Consider the following 19,707-nt stretch of genomic DNA (forward strand, 5'->3'; position numbering starts at 1 on the left):
AAAAAAAAAAAAAAAAGGTTACAAATGAAAACAACCATCAGAAGGGGACCCTTGATGCAAAGAATAACTCTCACCGTGACATCATGCTGCTGCTGAGCAAGATTCCTTCTTACTCTCCAGACACGGCCCTGGGTCACGTTGTCTTTTAGGGCTCTAAAGCAGGAACGCTATGCACAAAATGACTCAGGATTATAAGCAATCAAGAGGCTGTAGAAATGTTTGAACAAAGAAAAACAGTGCCAGTAGGGTGTGGTGGCACATGCCTTTAGTCCCAGCAGAGGAGGCACATGTAGGCGGATCTCTGTGAGTTTGGGGCCAGACTGGTCTACATACATTTAAGGGTTAATGCACACATTTATATAATTATAAATATAGGTTTCAAGAATGAACTTGGAAGAATCTGTATGGTTTGTGTTAACTGTCAACTTGACAGAATCCAGAATCACCTGGGGAATTTACCTTGATTACATTAAATGAAGTGAGAGACCCACCCACTGTTGGTGGTGCCATTCCCTGGCTGGGATTCTGAACTGCTTAAGTGGAGAAAGGGAGCTGGGCAATGTGACCAGCTGTCTCAAGTTACTGCTGCCTTACTTCTGTCATGATGAACTGTACCTTGAACTGTGAGCTGAAATGAACGCTTTCCCTCTCAATTTGATTTTGCCAGGGTATTTTATCACAGGAACAGAAAAAGAACTAAGACAAGTCCTTGAGGACCACACTCCACCCTTCACCAGCCCCATGCACACCCCCTAAGCAAAGTCCATTTGCCTCACTGCCCTTAGGCCTCTGATCTAGAGAGAAGAGATTAGACTGGGTGAGGACTTTTCATTTTGTGTTCTGGGGTACCACAGAAGCTCTTAAAGGTCTTTGAAGACCAGCTCTTTGAGGTGGGGACAGCTGACAGAACAGGAGTCAATTTTCTAGACCTTCAGGCTCAGGATCATGATTTTGATCTGTGTTGGATATGAAGCTACCTTCATTCAAAAGAGGTCCACTGAGTAAAAACCCCAGGATTAGATCACCTCTAAGGTTCCTTTACACCTCTAAATCCCTCTCTCACCACCCATTACCTTCTCTCATCCAAAATGCAAACACAGACTACAGCTCACCCAGAACTGGCTGCACTCATGAGCTATGGGGCAGGGGACCTGAGTAGATTCCTTCAAGGCTGCTCTGGACCCTGGCACTCTTACCATCAGGCTGTGCTGGTGGTGAGCTTCTGCTGCCTCATGCTGGGCAGCTTCTTCTGCACAAAGCAGTATATCTGCCAAGAAGTTAAGGTCTCCAGTCTCAAGAAGGTGCCCGTACCCACACAACACCTTTGTTTCCAGTGAACTAAAGGGGCATGACTGTAAGTGGAACAGGCCCACCAGGCAGGCTGATAGCCACCTCTTTCTCCTCGTGGTGACCAGGGAAGCAAAGGGAGCTCTCTCAAAGCTGCCCTGGATGCCCTTTTGGAGAGACAAAAAGCACGTGAAATAGCAAGCCACCCACTTCTGTAAGCATTTTGGAACTGTCGTCTATCAAGTAGAACTTGCTTCTTCTCTGCACTGTTTAGGTATCATGATCCAGTTAGATGCTGGAGCTGTAAATCCTAGTTATTTTCAGACTCCTTCCCTCCCACGTTCCTCATGTACTCAGCTGCCAAGTCCATCTGCTATGCTCCTGAACCTCCTCTCTTCAACTGTTTCTCTTCTGTCTGTTCATCTGATTTGTCCCTCACAGACTGTTAAGCACAACTCTTATACAGCTGGTTTCTCTAGGCCTCTCTCCTCTAATTTAGAAGTTTTTTTTCTTTAAAAAATTTTTAAATTGCATTTATTTATTTTGTGTGGCTTGGATTTTCTCTCTCTCTCTCTCTCTCTCTCTCTCTCTCTCTCACACACACACACACACACACACACACACACGCACACACACACAGGGCACATGTATAAAGGTCAGAGGACAGCTTTTGGAATCAATTCTTTCCTTCTATCATGAGGGTCCCAAGGGTTGAATTTAGGTCATCAGGCTTGGTGGCAAGTGCCTTTACCCCCTGAGCCATCTCACTGGCCTTAGAATCATCTTTTTAAAAGCACAAATCTAACTGCATTGTTTCTCATGAAAACCCCCAGAGGCTCCTCAATGCCATCAGGATAAGGGGCATATCCCTGAGTGTGACCCACAGGGCTCTACAGGAGGTCCCCAGCCCACACTGATCCTCCCACCAGACACATGCAACAACCCACACATATTCTCAGTATTTGTTTTTCCCTGTCTTCCACCTGAAAGCCCTCCAAACCTTTCTTCCAGGAGAACTTTCATCTCCCAAGATTTATATCCAGCTCAAACGTTACTTCCTTGCCTGAATTTCCACAGTAGCTCTCTCAGGATTTGACAGAAATCATCTTTTTTTTTTTTTTTTTGGTCTTTTTCCCCGGTCTCCCCGAGTTGTCCTGGAACTAGTTACATAGACCAGGCTGGCTTCAATCTCACAGAGATTTGCCTGTCTCCGCCTCCTGAGTGCTAGGATTAACGGCATGCACCAACACACTTGGCAATTTTTTTTTTTTTTTTTGAGACAGGGTTTCACTACATACACTTGGAACTCTATGTAGACCAGGCTGGCCTTGAACTCACAGAGATCCACCTATCTCTGCCTTCCAAGTGCTGGCATGTGCCCTCACACCCAGCCCTTGATACAAATCTTTCTGTAGCACTTAACATACCATACTGTCAAGACCCATTTTCATGTCTGTTTTCCCCATTAGATAATAGTGTGAGTCTCTGGGTTTCTCTAAATACAAGAATTTAGGCAGAAGTTCAACATGAATCAGGACTTGAATGGACAAATGAATGTATGGATGAGCATCCAAGGCATCCAAATCCTCACACGGGACCCGGGTGGGAAGCCGTGATTAAAAATGCATGCACAAAAGTAATGGTCCAGCTTCTGCCCATGACCTATCGGGACTGAGAAAATGACTCACCCGACTCAAGCTGCCTCCTGACCTGTAGATAGAACCACCTGTTCCGTGGATGGCTAAAAGATTGAGCAGATAGTGCTTAAGAACTGCACATGGTGAAAGCCTGACCAATGATCTCAGTAACCAAGTACTCAGAAACACTCTACCCAGTGAGCAGAGAAAAAGCAATGAAATGACAACAGAACAGGACAGTCAGGACAGTACAATTCCCGCTAGGATTGCAGTCAGGAAGGCGCAGATGGCATCAGCAAAGCTATAAATTGGGTAGTAGACACAGGCATCCATGTCATTATTATTTCCCGAACAGTAAATGTATATAATAATACTCTTTGGTATGAACAGCCCAAATTAAATTTGTTTCCCTTGAAATAGGGTCTCATATAGCCCAGGCTGGCCTGGAACTTGCTACATAGCCAAGGCTGGTCTTGAATTTCTGATCCTCCTGCCTCCACCTCCCAAGTGCTGGGATTACAAGTATATGCTTCAGCACACCTGGACAAAGTTTAAAAACTAACCAGTCAACAAAGATGAGACTCTCAGAAATTGGCAATTACTTCCTTCTGACATTTGTTTCAGTTCATGCTGTTCTGGTGGATGGATGTAAAGGATACAGTGTTTCCAGTGGATAAAGACCCTCCTCAGGGCCATCCTCTTGGCCAGCTCCTCCACCAGGGCCTGGTGAACAGACAAGCTCTTCCTCCACTCCCAGGCCCACTGCCAGTCACAGAAGCATATCTGGAGCACAGAGACACGGCGGAATCGTGCAGCCATCTCTGCAATAAAGATGTTAACTTTTAGGTACTGTTCCACTCAGCAGGGGGGTCACCTACTACTGGTAGAAAGCAGGGGGTTCAAGGTTTTTTGTCAATCTGACACCAATTAGAGTCACCTGGGAAGAGAGAGCCTCAATTGAGGAATTTCCTTCATCAGACTGGCCTATGGGCATGTATGTGGGCATGTATTTTCTTGATTGCTGATTGGTGTAGGAGAGCCTACACCATCCTGTGGGCACTGCCATCGTAGTCAGGTAGGCCTGAAAAAAAGCTAACTGAGCAAGCCAGGAGAAGCAAGCCAGTAAGCAGCAGTCCTCCATGGTCTGTTTCAGTTTCTGTCTTGGCTTCCCTCAGTGATAGACTGATCAGGAAGTCTAAGTCAAATAGACCCTTTCTTCTCCAAGTTGCTTTTGGTCACGGTGTTTATCACAGCAGCAGAAAAGCAAACTAGAACAAGGCTGCTCCCATAGAGAATCCTTAGGAAGCCAGGCATGGTGACGCCATGACTTTAATCCCAGCACTTGACAGAGGCAGGAGGATCACAGAGGCCAGCCTGGGCTATACAGTGAGTCTCAAAAAAAAAAAAAAAAAATCCTTATGAAAGTTTCTTTTTCTTTTAATTTTATGTGTATGAGTATATTGTCTGCATGTATGTGAGTGCACCTGTGTCATTCAATGACAGAAGGTCAGAAGAGGGCTTCAGATTCCCCTGGAACTGGAGTTAAGGACAATTTGTAGCCGCCATGTGGGTGCTGGGAATTGAACCCAGGCCCTCTGCAAGAGCAGCCATCTCTCCAGCCCCCTTATGAAAGTTTTTTTAATACGCAAGGCTCAAAAAAAAGTAGTTCAGGGCTGGAGAGATGGTTCAGCTACTAAGAGCACTGGCTGCTCTTGCAGAAGACCCAGGTTTGAATCCCACCACCCACATGGCAGCTAACAACAGTCTGAAACTCCAGATCCAGGGGATCTGATGACCCTCTTCTGTCCTCCATGGGCACTGCACAACACAGGTGCATCTATATATATTCAGGCATAACATTCATACACAGAAATTTTTTTTTTTAAAGTTCAGATACTGGAAGGTTATTTGGAATCCCGAGCTACTTCTCTCTCCAAGAAGAAAAGGTCTGTGATTTTAGGGAGGAATATACAATAAAATAATTTCTACCCAAGGGCCGAGGCTTCTAGTTGGCTGCTGCAATAGTAACTCATGCTTTAAAAGACACCTAACTGTCTGACTTCTTTCTCCACATGTTTCCATGATAGAGCCTGGAGACTGACTGAAGGCACCCTGGTCCATGCTGGCAAAAGATCTTTTGAGCTTTCAGCCAACTAGTATCCTCACAACACTAATCAGCTGATAGGCTGATGACCAGAGGCCTCAGCATCAGGAGGGAGTCCTGGAATGCAAATGCTGTAGCTAGAAGCAAGTGTTTGCAGCTTATGGTGCTAAATGGCCTAAAAGCCTTCACTTTTCAACCTAGGGCAACAAACAACAGAGTTGGCCCACTGTCACTGTGCTCCAAGAACACATGAAACTCTCCCAAGAGACAGTGTTGGCAGTCTCAGTATCTGGGGGAGGTTTAGGTAACAGCCTGAGAGTCTAGCCCAGGGTCTGGCCCAGTGTTTCATTCATTTCTGTGTAAACGCAATTAAGTTTCCATACAAAAGGTACCACTGACCATAGGTGTTATTAATTCTGAAACTAGTTGGGAAACTGAACTGTAATAAGAGAATCCCATGGTGCCACACTTCTCATAGAATTTGTGATACATTAAAACTTTTCTCTATCCTTTTTAATTAAAAAAATAGTATCCAGCCAGGCATGGTGGCTCACGCCTTTAATCCCAGCACTTGGGAGGCAGAGGCAGGCGGATCTCTGTGAGTTCAAGGCCAGCCTGGTCTACATAGTGAGTTCCAGGACAGCTGGGGCTACAGGGAGACCCTGTCTCAGAAAGATGAAAAAATTTTTTTTTTTCTAAAAGTTTGTGGCATAATGTGTCCATTTCTTCTTCACAAAGCACCACCGGCAGCGGGGGAAGGTGCTGTGGCTGGACCTTGGACTGGGAGCCTGAGCTTCCTACTCACCATTCTCCTGTCGCTTCACCCTGCGGATGTGTAGGTACTGAAGCCAAGCCCTCATAGAGCTCTGCTTCTGCCAGCGCTGATGGTGTTGCATGGCAGCGACTGCCTTCCGTCTCTCCCGCTGGCTACACAGGAGTTGTTCTTGCCATCGTGACCAAGCCTGAAAACCGGAGAAAAGCCAATGATCGAGAGGAAGGCAGGAGAACAGGAGAACAGGAGAACAGGGCATGGTGGCCCTGTCATCCCAGCACTTAGGATGTGGAGGCAAGAGAAACAGGAATTCAAGGTCATTCTCAGCCTTGAGAATTCTGAGCTTGAGGCCTGCTTGGGCTACAGGAGACCGTGCATGAAACCAAACCAAAAGAAGGAAGGAAATAAATCAATAATGGAAGCAGAGGTGAGAGGAAGAAAACAGACTCCACATGGGGAAGCTCACAGGAGGCAGTGCAATCCCCCAACAGGATCCTAGGCTAGGTGAGACTGGGGAGAAAGGATCATGAAGGCAGGTGTTTTTATGAGTTAAAAAAAAAACAAACAAACAGGAAGCTAGACACGATGGTGCACACCTGTAATCACAGTACTCAGGAAGCAGGAAGATTGATTCAAGTTCAGAGTCAGCCAGGGCTATTGCAGAGTGAGACCCTGTCTTAAAACAAAAACAGGAAGCTGTAACTCAGAAAAAGAGCCTGGAGCTAGCACACTCAAAGCCTTGAGTTCAATCCTAGTATCAAAAAGAAGGGAAGAGGAGGAGGGGAGGGAGGGAGGATGAGGACAGGAGGAAGGGAGGAGGGAAAGAGGGAAGGAGGGGAGTGGGAGTAGGCCTGGGGGGACTAGTCTGCTTGGTACTGCAGTGTAGGAGGATGGGCACTTTAGGCCTGGACATCCTAAGCAGCTAGTGGTTTGGGCACCATGAGTTCCAGTGGCAGCACATCTCCAGCTTGCATGTTATCTCCTGGTGGGAGAGTCTGAAGGCTGAGCATGCTATAGAGAACACAGCACAACCATCTGGGGTTAAATGTAAAGATGGTTTGTCTTTGGGGTAGAAAAATTGGAAACTATAAAGAAAGCTCCAACAAACAACTTTTTAATGTTGACCAACACGGTGGAATGGCGGTAGCAGGTCTGTTGGTGGATGATCAGACAAGCAGGAGAGCTGGCTTCAACTTTCGAGCTAACTTTGGCTCGAACATTCCCCTAGAATGCCTTGCAGACTGAGTGGGCATGTGCATCAGATTCATACACGCCACATGCTTAGGCCTTTCACCTGCAGCTACATGTTAGGTGTGATGGTGGGCATGAAGGTACACAGCTCTGTATGGCGGCGCACTGGGTGTCCTTTACCACTACTGGGGAGGCGCCATTGGCAAAGCCAGACAGCTGCAAACACCAGAAACAAAAACTGCAGATGAAAGAAATGACCTGCTGGGTGTAGTTGAGGAAGTTGCAAAAATAAAGAGAAGTTACAAAAAATAATTTACATACTATACAATGAGGTTAAGCATAAAGCTGTGAACTAGAGCTCAGCTGAGTTGGAGAATTAACTGAAGGAAGACATGAAATCGTTCCAAAAGATTAAGGGAAAAACCAAAGACCTATGTATGCTAAGGAATCTTGGAAGAAAATTCAGATGATGAAAATACTGACCATTGATGCCAGCATCTATTCTATTTTAAATTTCTATGACAGTCCCATGAATCTGTTTAGCACTGATGATATAATTTTGGTCTTAAAGGAATAATAAAACCAATGAACAGAGAAGAAGCAGTGCCAATCTGAGGGCTGATATAATAAACTCACATGTAGGATGGATGCAGGTCTGTCTTGTCTTTGAAAGTGGGGATGCCTTTAAGAGGCCTTTCTCAGGCACATTTCAAGGGAGCATGCCTATAATAGGTGAGCATCTACAAGAGGACCCCCCCCTTTAAATTATTCACAAATGTGTGCAGGAGACGGCGTCATGTATGTACAGAGATAATGCATGCCCTACTTTGAAGTTTCAAATCTCCTTTTCCTAAATCTGTACCAGCACCTTTCCCCTTCCTCTCAGGTGAATACATTCTTCCTATTTCATCAACAAAATAAGGCAGGGGGCTGGAGAGATGGCTCCACATTTCAGAGTACTGCTCTTGAGAGGATTCAAGTTTGGTTCCCAGGTTGGGCAGTTTACAACCACCTATAAATCCAGTTCCAGGAGATCCAACACCCCCTGCTGGCCTTCAGGGGCACTAGCACACATGTGCATATACACACACAGACACAGACACAGACACATAAAAAAAAATAAAGCTGGGCATGGTGGTGCACACCTTTAATCCCAGCACCACTCCACCATTCGGGAGGCAGACACAGGTGGAGCTCCGTGAGATTAAGGCCAGCCTGCTCTACAGAGGGAGTTCAGGCAAGCCAGGTTATATAACGGAAAAAAAACAAGAAAAGGAAAGAAAGAAAACTAACGTCTTTAAAAAAGAAAGTAAAGAAGGCAGCCGAGAGGATTTCATGAGCCTTCACAGGTACCCCCATGCCTGCTACTGTCAAAGGCTGCCCCTGCATGGCTACACCCCATCTTCTCTTGCCTTCACCAGTGTATCACTGGCAACTGGCAACTCTTCTGCATCCTCAGTTTGCATGTTCTACTAAGTTTGAAAAACCAGTGGACAAATGAACTATTTTACTCTCATCCTAAATAAATAAGGTCCCTTCATGATGTGACAATCAAAAGCAGGTTACTTTTTATTAGGTTCTAGACCATACACAAAAACAGCAACACTGTATGGTTTTATTCTTTTCTTTTCTTTGAGACAGGGTCTCACTATGTAGCTCTGGCCAGTCTAATGTACGGTTTTAATATAAAGGATAAGTTACATACTAAACCTTAAATGCACTGAATATAAGGATACAGTGGCTATGTAAAAGAATGCTATTGTGTGTGTGTGTGTGTGTGTTTGTGTGTGTACGCACCGTTCCTGGAGGTACTTCAATATCAGGTTGACATGTGGAGTGGACATAGCAAGCTCCTATTCCAATTCCTAGTTCCAAAAAATCCATTTAATATATTGTTCTCAGATAGAGGACATATCGGATATTAAACTGATAAGAACAGATACTACACTTGATCTTAGCCAAAAGGCCAAGAAGCGATGGGAGAATGCGGGGGGGGGGTGGTTGTTTTTTGTTTTTGTTTTTGTTTTTGTTTTGAGAATGCTGTTTTTTAAAGATACAAACTAAAATAAATTTAGGGTGAACTTTATGTCCACCATTTTCAAGTGGTTTAGAAAAAAAATATAAGAACATGCCAGGCATGGTGACACACACATGTAACCCCAACACTCAAGAAGTAGAAGCAGGAGCATCAGGAGTTGAGGCCAGTATGGTTTACATAATAGACCCTGAATAATAAGACTAAATAAGTAAGTATATTTACATGTGTCAAAACACTGACAATGAGTTAAACAGGAGGAGGTGCGTATATTACTCACTTTTTCTGTATCTGGCATTTGCAGAAATGACTTTCAAATAAAGCAAAGGTTCACTGTACATCACACTTCACTATCTGGTCAATACTGTTTCTTTCCTTTCCAAGCTCCTCAAGAAAGGAAGTTTGTAACTTCTCTTCTCAGCAGGCTTTCCTAGACCACTCCTGTGGTCAATCTCAAATACTGATCAAGTCTATTAACCATCTCCACGTGGCTCAGCCCAAAGGTCAAGTTTGTCATCACCTGCTTGATCTGCCAGGTGCAGTGACATGGCAGATCACGCCTTATTTGCTGCTCTACAGGATAACTGAGGACACCTGCTGCTGACCTCACAAGCCCTATTCTAGAACCTTTCCTGTTGTTCCGCTCACTTCATTCACTCACTCATTCATTCATTCATTCATTCATTCATTCATTCATTCACTCACTCACTCACTTAGTTTGGCCTTAAATGCCATCTTCCTACAAGGACTCCTAATGGAATGAACATCTGCCTGGACCCCTCCTCAGTACTCCAGACTGGTTCCACGGTCCCACTGCTTCCTTAGTATCGACACCTCTCTGTGGAGGGTATCAGGTGAGTATCTGAAAGAGCAGAGTGCAACCCCTCATCCTTTCCCACAAGGCTGCTTCCCCTTCAGTAGTCCCCATTTCAGTAAATGGCAATTCCACTGTTCCAGCTGCTTCGGCCAAAGCCAAGAGCCATCTTGGAATTCCTTCTCTGAAGTCACATTTCATCTCTCCATTAGTAAATTCCATCTGTTAGTCACCTTCAAAACATCCAGAATCCACCAGCATTTTTCTGTTACCTGTTCAAAATCTTACCTGGGATTTTCTGTTTCTTTTTTTTTTTTTTTTTTTTTTTTTTTTTTTCGGTCTTTTTGAGACAGGGTCTCTCTGTAGCCCCAGCTGGCCTGGAACTCACTATGTAGACCAGGCTTGCCTTGAACTCACAGAGATCCACCTGCTTCTGCCTCCCGAGTGCTGGGATTAAAGGTGTGCCACCATGCTTGGCCTGTAAAATCTCTTGTATCAAAAACATTTTAAAACTATATATTTGTCTTTTCTTCTGTTATAGAACTAATATATGATCTTAATTTTGTTTCATAATATTTCACTTGTAATTTGTCAAATTATAGTTTTTGTTTTCTCATTCACAACTCCCGAACCAAGGACCCTACGGAGAATTAGAGCATCAAAGGGGGGGAATACGTCAGGAACACCCCCCACATACCCCAGAACAAAGAGTGCCTGAGTTCTGCCTGTCACAACTCTGTGACTTGAAACACCCAATCAGAAAAGTATGGAAACTGAACTGTACATGGGGTATAAAAGGTTAAGCTTTTCTTTGTTCAAGGCCTTGGTCTTTTGGGTACAAGCCCACCAGGCTAGGTGCTAACACAAATAAACTTCCTCCTAGATAAAAAGCCATTGACTGATCAGAGTGCCCCCTACACTGGAGCTGGACTTACAGGAAGTTGTGACTGCCCAATATGATGCTGGGAGCCAAACCTGGGTCCTCCCAAGAGCAGTACATGTTCTTAATCACTGAGCTATCTCTCAAGCCTCTCACCTGGAATTTTCTAACAGCTCTTAAAAATTGTTTTGTGGTGTTAGAGGTTGAACTCAGGGCCCCGTGCATGCTAAACAAGGGCTCTACTGCTGAGACACACCTCAGCCTTCTCCCTGCTTTTTAAATCTTTGATCTTCTCTGGTCTAGTCCTAAGTCAACAGCCACTGTAGTCCTTTTTGTTTTGCTTTCGTTGTCATGTCACTTAAAATCTCTCTTTTATATGTGGCAGTTTCCCTCCTTGACCTTATTCTTTCGTGCTACTAATCTACTACAGAAACAAAGTTATTTATCATACAAAATGTTACATTAACAGTGGTGGCCCACACCTTTAATTCCAGCACTTGAGAGGCAGAGCCAGTTAGATATCTATGAGTTCAAGGCCAGCCTGGTCTATGTAGTTAAGTTCTAGGCCAGCTGGAGCTACAGGGAGACCCTGTCTCGAAAAAAAAAAACAGAAACAAAAAGTTATGTTAGATTTGACTGTCTCCTTAAGGTATCTTTTTTATTTTAACTTTTGTGTGTGACACATGTGTGCAGTGCCCACAGAGGCCAGAAGAAGGCATCAGGTCCCTTGAAGCTGGAGCAGGTGTGAGCTGCCTGATGTGGGTGCTAGGAATTGAACATGGGTCCTTTGCAAGAGCAGCAAACACTCAACTGATAGGCCATCTTTCCAGCCCCATGTTGTTGTTTTTCAATTAATACGTTCATTGTACAAAGTAGTGAGTTTCCTTCACTGGGCATGGAGGCCCAGCAACTTAGAAGGAAGAAGCAGGAGGATCACAAACTCAAGGTCACCCTCCACTACACAGCAAGTTTTAGGTCAGCTTGGGTTACATGAGACCCTCTCTCAAAAAGGAAAAAATAACAGGGACTGGAGAGATGGCTCAGTGGTTAAGAGTACTAGCAGCTCTTGCAGAGGACCCGGATTCAGTTCCCAGCACCCACATGACGGCTAATAATAATCCAGAACTCCAGTTCCAGGGGATCTGATGCCCTCTTCTGACCTCCATGGGCATTGTATAACATGGGTGCACTTACATATATGCAGGCAATACACTCAGACACATGAAATAAAAAATAACAAATAAAAAATATTTTTTTTAAAAAATGAAAAAATTTGCTGGGCATGGCAGCACATGCCTTTAGTCCCAGCACTCGGGAGGCAGAGGCAGGTGGATCTCTGTGAGTTAAAGGCCAGCCTGGTCTACATAGGGAGTTCTAGGCCAGCTGGGGCTACAGGGAGACCCTTTCTCAAAAAGACCAGAAAAAAGAAAAGAAAAGAAAAAGACAAAATTTAAAACTTGGTAAATAAAAAGCAGAATTTTTCTTTGCACTCTTGGTTTCTACCTGCCTTATTTTCTAATTTGCTGTTAAAAAAAAAACAATAATAAGGAGATAAGAACATACTCTAAATAGTTTATAACTAATTCAGTAAACCCAATGGTTCTGTACAAACCACAGGATCTTATGGAGAGATCAAGCATGGCCATATTCCTAACAGCAGCACTTGTCTGCTGGACCCTCACCTTCTACACTGCTCTCCCACACAGCTCCTCAGGCCCCTGGCTGACTTCCCAACAAGAGGCAGCAGCAAGAAGGCTTCCTGCTGACTACATAGACTGAGGACAACAAACCCCAAGTGTGCCCCAACAAACCTGCAGCTGGAGACTCAGGGCTCTGTGCTTTGCAGCTATAGCCTGGCAGGTGTGCTCCATGTGGACCTGTTCTAGTTGCCTCTTCCACCTGCTCCACCACAACCTGAAAAAAGCACATCAAAGATGGAGTTGGGAAAAAAAAACACCAGAAAGGAGAAGAACCATTAGGGCTGTGCCTCTGACCCTCAGCACAAGTCCTTTCCCTCCCAGTGCCATCTCTACACACATGGCTAGATCCATGCTGCAAAGAAAACCAGCACTTAAGAAGCAGTCCCAGGGCAGGAAAGATGGCTCCACAGCTCATGATGGGTCTGCTAAGCCTGATAACCTGAGAAAGAACCAACTTCTGCAACAACAATTTTTTTTTTTCGGTCTTTTGAGACAGGGTCTCCCTGTAGCCCCAGTTGTCCTGGAACTCACTATGTAGACCAGGCAGGCCTTGAACTCACAGAGATCCACCTGCCTCTGCTTCCCAAGTGCCACCATGCCCAGCCCATGCAACAACAATTTATTTAAAAAGAAAGGGAAAGCATTCCAGGGAATTGAAGTAGACTAGTGAGCTAAGGGAAAAGCCCAAAAGCCCTGACCTGTAAGGGACTAAATCTGTAATAAGCAAACGGGGTCATTGAAAAGTATGAAGATGGCACACTTCTGCCTTCTTTTTCTTTAATATTTTGTTTATTTATTATTTTTATTTGTGTATGAGTGTATTGCCTGAATGTATGTGAGTGCACCGGTGTTGTGCAATGCCACAGAGGTCAGAAGAGGGCTTCAGATTCCCCTGGAACTGGAGTTAAGGACGGTTCATAGCTGCCATGTGGGTGCTGGGAATCGAACCTGGGTCCTCTGCAAGAGCAGTCAGTGCTCTTAACTGCTGAGCCATCTCTCCAGCCCCGCAACAAACCATTTTTAACTCCAGTTTCTGGGGATCCACCACCCTCTTCTGGCCTTCATAGGCATTACATGACACACAGCTGCAACTTACATATATACAAGCAAAATGTACATACAAATAAAATAAAAATAAATATTTTAATTTACACACACAAACTTAACATAGGCTTAGAACATAGCACTTAATTGGAATTAATCATGATTATGTGGAAATTCAATATTATAGGTGGGTGTTATCAATAGGTATTTATAGGTATCAATTGTGTTCTAAGCATTGTGTTAAAATGGGTTAAAGCAGCATAACAAAGCTGAAGAGAAATGATGGCTGCTGGCCTATGGCACACCAAAGCACACTTACCGTAAGGTACTCCGCTGCCTAAATTCTAGAGCACTGGTCCACATGTGAAGTTTGGTCCTACGAACAACCACGTAGATCAACCAGGACTTCCAGGCTTGTCTCAGCCTCTGCTCTGTATCTAGAGACACCAGAGATACCTTTTTAAAAGGGAGGACACCAGGGTTGGGGAGATGGCTCAGTGGTTAAAAGCACCTCCAGTGTCAGGGAGGATCACAGGGGATCCAATGCCTTCTTCTGGCCTCTGCAGCAAACTGAACTCGTGCACATTTACACACACACACATAGAATTAAAACTAAGACAAAATCTTAAAAACAAATCCAAAACAAAAAGAAAGTCAGGCTGGTGGTGCATACCCTTAATCCCAGCAGTCGGGAGGCAAAGACAAGTGTGTGGATCTCTGAGTCTGAGGCCAGTCTGGCCTACATGGTGAGTTCCAGACCAGACCTTGAGTTCCAGACCCCCCCGCCCAAACTAAAACTTAAAAAGGATGGAAAAGGCCAGTGAGATGGCTCAGCAATTGAACGTACTTAGCTGCAAAGTCTGACAACCCGAGTTTGAGTTCCTGGAAACCACAAGATGAAAGGAAAAAAAACAACTCCTGCTAGTTGTCTTTGGATTTCCACATGTGTGCTGTGGCACATGCAAGCCCCCCACCCCCCGCCATAAACACAAAATAAATATTTAAAAAATGTAAGAGGTACTGTTATTCTGGGTTGTTATAAAAGTTCAAGGATTCTCTATACTTAGCCTATCTTTGAATGTCTGTATCTCTCTGACCTTCAAGTACCCCCTGCTGGAAACACTATGTTGTGTTAAAACTTGACAAGGACTCAGGCTTGCATAACTACACAGGGTGATAGTACAGAGGGCAGGCACTCTACCCACTGTACTATCTTACCACCCCCTCTACTTTATTTTTTGAGACAAGGTCTCTCAATGAACTTGAAGCTTCCCAACTAAGCTGGACTGGCTGCCCAGCGAGCCCCAAGGACCCTCCTGTCTCTGCTTCTCCATGCTAGGAATTATAGGAGTACCTAGATTTTAATGTGGGTTCCGAGGACTTAAACTCGGTCCTCGCAAGTCCTTTACTGACTGAGCTATCTCCCCAGTCCCCAGAAATAACTTTTTATCTTAAAAATTCAACTGACTTTCCCTTTCTGCTCCAAAATATTTAGCTACATTCAGTTAACTATAAACAATGTGAGCCAGCAGACTACACTTTTTCCCCCAAGAAAATGTATATCACTTACAAGATAAAAATATATTCTATGCAACAAAGTAAATCTTAAACTATTAAAAAAAAACAAACTAAAATCAAGCCAGGCATGGTGACGCACACCATTAGTCCCAGCGCTTGGGAAGCAAAAGCAGGCAGATCTCTGTAAATTCAAAGTCAGCCTAGTCTACATAGTGAATTCCAGGTCAGGTGGAGCTACAGGGAGACCTTGTCTCAAAAACAAAAACAAAACCCTAAAATCATACTAAACAGTATTCTCTGATCATAATGGAATAGACTAGAAATCCTTAACTGAAAGATAATGAAGCAAGGGATCAAGAGTTTAAAGCCAGCCTGAGTTATATAGCGAATTCAAAGCTAGCCTGGGCTACACAGAAGACCTTGTCTCAAGGTAAACAAAACAAAACAAAGAAAAAGAAAAATTCCCAAATATTAGGAAATTAAACATATTTCACATTTCTAAATAATCTTGGGAAAAAGAGGAAATACAAAGGGAAAATAGCAAACAGTTTTTAACCGAATAAACTCAGAAATACAACATATTAAAATGTTTATGATGATGGAATATGGTGGCCCATGCCTTTAATCCCAGCACTTGGGAGGCAGAGGCAGACCTATCTCTGTGAGAAGAGGCTAGCCTGGTCAAGTTCCAGGCCAGCTGAACGAACAGGGAGACACTGTTTCAAACCCCTCCCCCAAAAGTCTATGATGCAGTCAAAACAGCTTAAGGAAACTGTTCATATAGCAGTAAATGCTTACATTAGAAACAAAATATCAAATCAATGATCTCAATTTGTATCTTAAGACTCTTGAAAGAGCTGAGTGTGACTGCCTTAATCCCAGCACTCAGGAGAGGCAGAGGCAGGTGGGTCTCTGAGTTCCACACCTGTGAGGACTACATAGTGAGACCCTGTCTCAAAAAGAATCTAGAAAGAGATGGCCAAATTAAAACCAAAGTTTGGAGTTGGAGAGATTGCCCAGTGGTTAAGAACACTGGCTGCTCCCCCTGAAGGCTAACTCTCATACCTTTAGAGAGCACTACCCAAGCTGTACATCAATTGATGGTCCAATTCTAGCTTCAAGGCCTAAAAGCCACGTCAATGACCAGGACAGCAAACAACATTGATGCAGCAACAGCACTTTTATCATGGGGTAATCAACAGCTACCTAATTGGACTTAAAAGCCTACTCAATGGGAAGAAACTCATGTGTGGTACTGTAAATCTAGCCAAATATACATAGCGGGAGAGGTCATAGATCTTAGAGAAAACCCAAGGCTCTCATATCCCTAGACAAATGTAATTTCTTACTATGTGCAAAATATGAATCCTTAAACTTACAGTTATCTCAGTCACCACCCATCAAAGTTGCTTCTTTTTCAAAGAACAGTATATTACAGAGTTACACTGGTCACACACAGAGATTCTCTGTGAATTGCCCAAGCCTAGGGATATCTAGGCTTGCAACCTCTACATCTAAGACTCATGGAACACAGAACAAGGGATGAAGAGAACACTAATGCATCTTTCAATTCTCATCAATGAAGCTCCCTGATGCAACAAAGGGCCAGGAACACAAAAGGCGACAAATGGCCAAAATGCAGAGAATAAGAGTCGGCAGAGTGTGGATCCTTGGACAGGTCTCTTTTATTGAGGTCCACCCACCCAGGGCTCAGGGACCATTGCAGAAGAAGGGGTGGAAAGAGTGTAAGAGCCAGGGAGGAGGTGCATGACCATACGAAAATAGTCCTACAGGCACCTGGGACCCCTCTCATACAAACCTACAGCAATGGTGTCAGCATGCACAAGACCCATGCATACTTAGGCAAACAAAAACCTAGCACAGAACTGTGGAATAGCAAGCCCCAATCTTAGTCAAAGAATTGTTGGCGCTGATTACTGCTGGGTGAGGAAGAGCAGATCTTCCTGAAGAGAGAGACTCTAGATAGGCTGATTAAGCCCCAGTGGATGAACTTGCACTGAGGGACAGATCAGGACACTAATTTTACATAATAGGCCTTAAAACAAATGACAGAATGTTTGAACGCCAGTTGGGGAGCTATGGGAGGGTACCAAAGGGGAAGGGGGTATAAAGATGATTTTATGTATGAAATACACAAAAATTCAATTATATGAAAAAGAGCACTGGCTGCTCTTGCAGAAGACCTGGGTTCGAATCCTAGTACCCACACAGCAGCTAACTGTAACTCCAGTTCCATGGTATCCAATGCCCTCTTCTAACCTCCACAGGCGTTGTACTACACTGGTGCACTTACCTACATGCAGGCATATAATCCTCAAATGAAAATAAATAAAATAAATAAAAACAACAAAAATAAATAAATCTAAATTTAAACCACAGCAACAGAACGCAAAGCTTGGAGATTACAGAAAGAAGCAGACATCAAGGAACTTGAAAAGAGAATGGGGAATGGATACCAGCGAACACAAAAGCCAGTAACCTGAAAACAACAAAATTGATAAAGCTCTGGTCAGATTGACCACGGATACAGACCAAAGACACAAATGGTCATCATGAGGAATGAAGGAGGGCCCTGAGGTCGCACACCATAACATCTGTACTCAGGAGGCTAAAGTCAAGCCACTCAGCACTAAACAAGGCCTAGTCTCCAAAAGTAAAATAGAGAGGTTTATGATTTCATGACTACAGATTATATATAACATAAAATGATAATAATGTTATACTACATGCCCATAAATCTGAGACCATATTTGAAATGGATCGATTCCTTGAAAGCTTGCTTAAGAAGGAATAAATAGTCTAAAAATCTTACATCTGTTAAAGCCTGAATTCAAAACTTAAAACTCTCCAACAAAGACAACTCCAGGCACTAAGGATTTTAGTAGAGATTTTATAAACATTTTAGGAAGAAATAATTCCAACTCAATCAGGAAGCTCAGGCAGGAGGATCATAAGTTTGGGGCCAGCCTGGGTAACTTACCAAGATCCTATGTCAAAATAAAAAAACAAAACAGGGGCTTGGGAGATAGCTCAGTCAGTAAACTGCTTGATGCACAAATATGAGGACTTGACTTTGATTCTTAGAATCCACATAAAAAGCTGTGTGGTCAGTGTGTGCCTATACTAGCGCTGCAGGTTGCAGATTCTGTGGCCTCCTGACCAGCCAGTCTAGTTGAATTGTGGAGGTTCAGGTTCAAATGAGAACTGGCGTTAAGGACGTGGGTGCTGGGAATTGAACCTGGACAAAGCACAGGTACCCTGTGGGGAGCTGACAATTTGCAGCTGAGTTCGAGGTGCTGTGGGGTATAGCTAGGGAATGGCTCTGGGGCCGCTGTGGACATGGGCTCTGTGGTCATTCTGAAACTTGGAGTCTTTTCACATGGACTCCCCTTGGGGATTTCTGGACTCAACTTGTGGAGAGACAAGACAATGACCACAGCTAAACTGGCCACAGGGGTCAACAAGTAGCAAGCTGGGCAAAGCAGGTCAGAACTGGGCATGGGGCTAACAGGGAAGCTGGACAGCAGCCAGTGCCATGGGGAGCACAGCCTGAACATGGCAGCAGCAGGCTGGGAACGGGTTCACACAAATTCTGGCCAAATAAGCTTCAAGTGTCCAAACTATGCCGTATGGAGAAAACCACCAGGATCCTATTAGACAGGAGACCCAACTCAGAGATTATACATTCTGGAAAAAAAAGAGAAGCAAGCCTGTCTTCCCCTTTACTACATGACTATCTCACAGAGAGTGTTCTCTTCAGAGGTCCTAGCAGCGTTCTTCTGGGCATCTCTGAATATACCCTTCTGTTCTCACCATGATCCTCGGCTCTATGGAACTTGCTCCTCATCTCCCGCCGCTGATGCACGAAGGTCTTCCAGTTCTGGAACATCAGGCTGTACAAGTAGTATCTGGGGGGGGGGGGGCCAAAATGCCAGTGGTATTTCTTCAAGATAAAACAACAAAGTAACCCAGTCTGTTCTACACTTCAGAAAATTCTAGACATTCTAGGAGGGGAAAAACTGGAGCTGACAGAGACTGAGCAGTAGGCAGCAGGGGGTATGTGTGGAAGGAGGATGCTCCCTAGGATTAGCACAAGGAAATCTTGTGGTAAGTGATGGACTGTTCTGATTCTTGATAAACCATTTAAAAACTAATTAGGACCGGGTGTGGTGGCGCACGCCGGCAGAGGCAGGCGGATCTCTGTGAGTTCAAAGCCAGCCTGGTCTACATAGTGAGTTCCAGGACAGCTGGGGCTACAGGGAGACCCTGCTTCAAAAAGACCAAAAGAAAAAGAACAAAAAAACTAATTAATCCCAGCACTAGGGTGGCAGAGGCTGGTGGATCTCTGTGAGTTCCAGGCCAGCTGGGCTACAGGGAGACCCTATCTCAAAAAGACTAAAAACTAACTTAATAGATGCTGCCTTCCCTGTATAGGTTTCCCTCTCCCCAGTAGAGGACTCTTTCCCACTTGCATTTCCAAAGTAACACGAGACATATTAGACATATTGTGTCAGTATTGAACTGGCAAGTAACTTAAGTTTAGATATATTGTTTCAGTATTGAACTAGCAAGTAACTTAGGTTTTTTTCTGTTCTTGTCGCTATACTGTACACTTAACATAGAAGCTCCTCACATAAGCAAGCCCTGTTGGCACCTCAGAGACTATAAAAGTGAGTATCCTGTTGGAGAAATGGCTCAGCAGTT

The 19,707-nt window shown here is 44.2% G+C and overlaps 1 protein-coding gene, 1 non-coding gene and 1 pseudogene across 4 annotated transcripts in view; 1 reads left to right on the forward strand and 2 right to left on the reverse strand.

The window, feature by feature from the left end:
• Sfi1 (SFI1 centrin binding protein) overlaps positions 1-19,707 on the reverse strand; it is a 75,466-nt gene that overhangs the window by 39,405 nt on the left and 16,354 nt on the right. For all 3 annotated transcript variants that reach the window (XM_008841004.3, XM_008841005.3, XM_017800101.2), the window contains exons 6-12: positions 18,817-18,911; positions 13,784-13,901; positions 12,532-12,634; positions 5,834-5,990; positions 3,584-3,745; positions 1,197-1,267; positions 75-167 (exon numbers count right to left, since the gene is read on the reverse strand). In XM_008841004.3, the coding sequence (XP_008839226.1) occupies positions 75-167; positions 1,197-1,267; positions 3,584-3,745; positions 5,834-5,990; positions 12,532-12,634; positions 13,784-13,901; positions 18,817-18,911 (799 nt within the window). The remainder of the gene's footprint in view (positions 1-74; positions 168-1,196; positions 1,268-3,583; positions 3,746-5,833; positions 5,991-12,531; positions 12,635-13,783; positions 13,902-18,816; positions 18,912-19,707) is intronic.
• On the forward strand, positions 6,216-7,480 carry LOC115071688 (annotated as a pseudogene).
• On the reverse strand, positions 8,778-8,969 carry LOC115071689. The gene has a single exon (XR_003850782.1). It is a non-coding gene; the product is annotated as a U2 spliceosomal RNA (small nuclear RNA).

The sequence above is a fragment of the Nannospalax galili genome, unplaced genomic scaffold, assembly GCF_000622305.1.
Source record: "Nannospalax galili isolate Female #2095 unplaced genomic scaffold, S.galili_v1.0 scaffold259, whole genome shotgun sequence".
Classification (NCBI taxonomy): Eukaryota; Metazoa; Chordata; class Mammalia; order Rodentia; family Spalacidae; genus Nannospalax; species Nannospalax galili.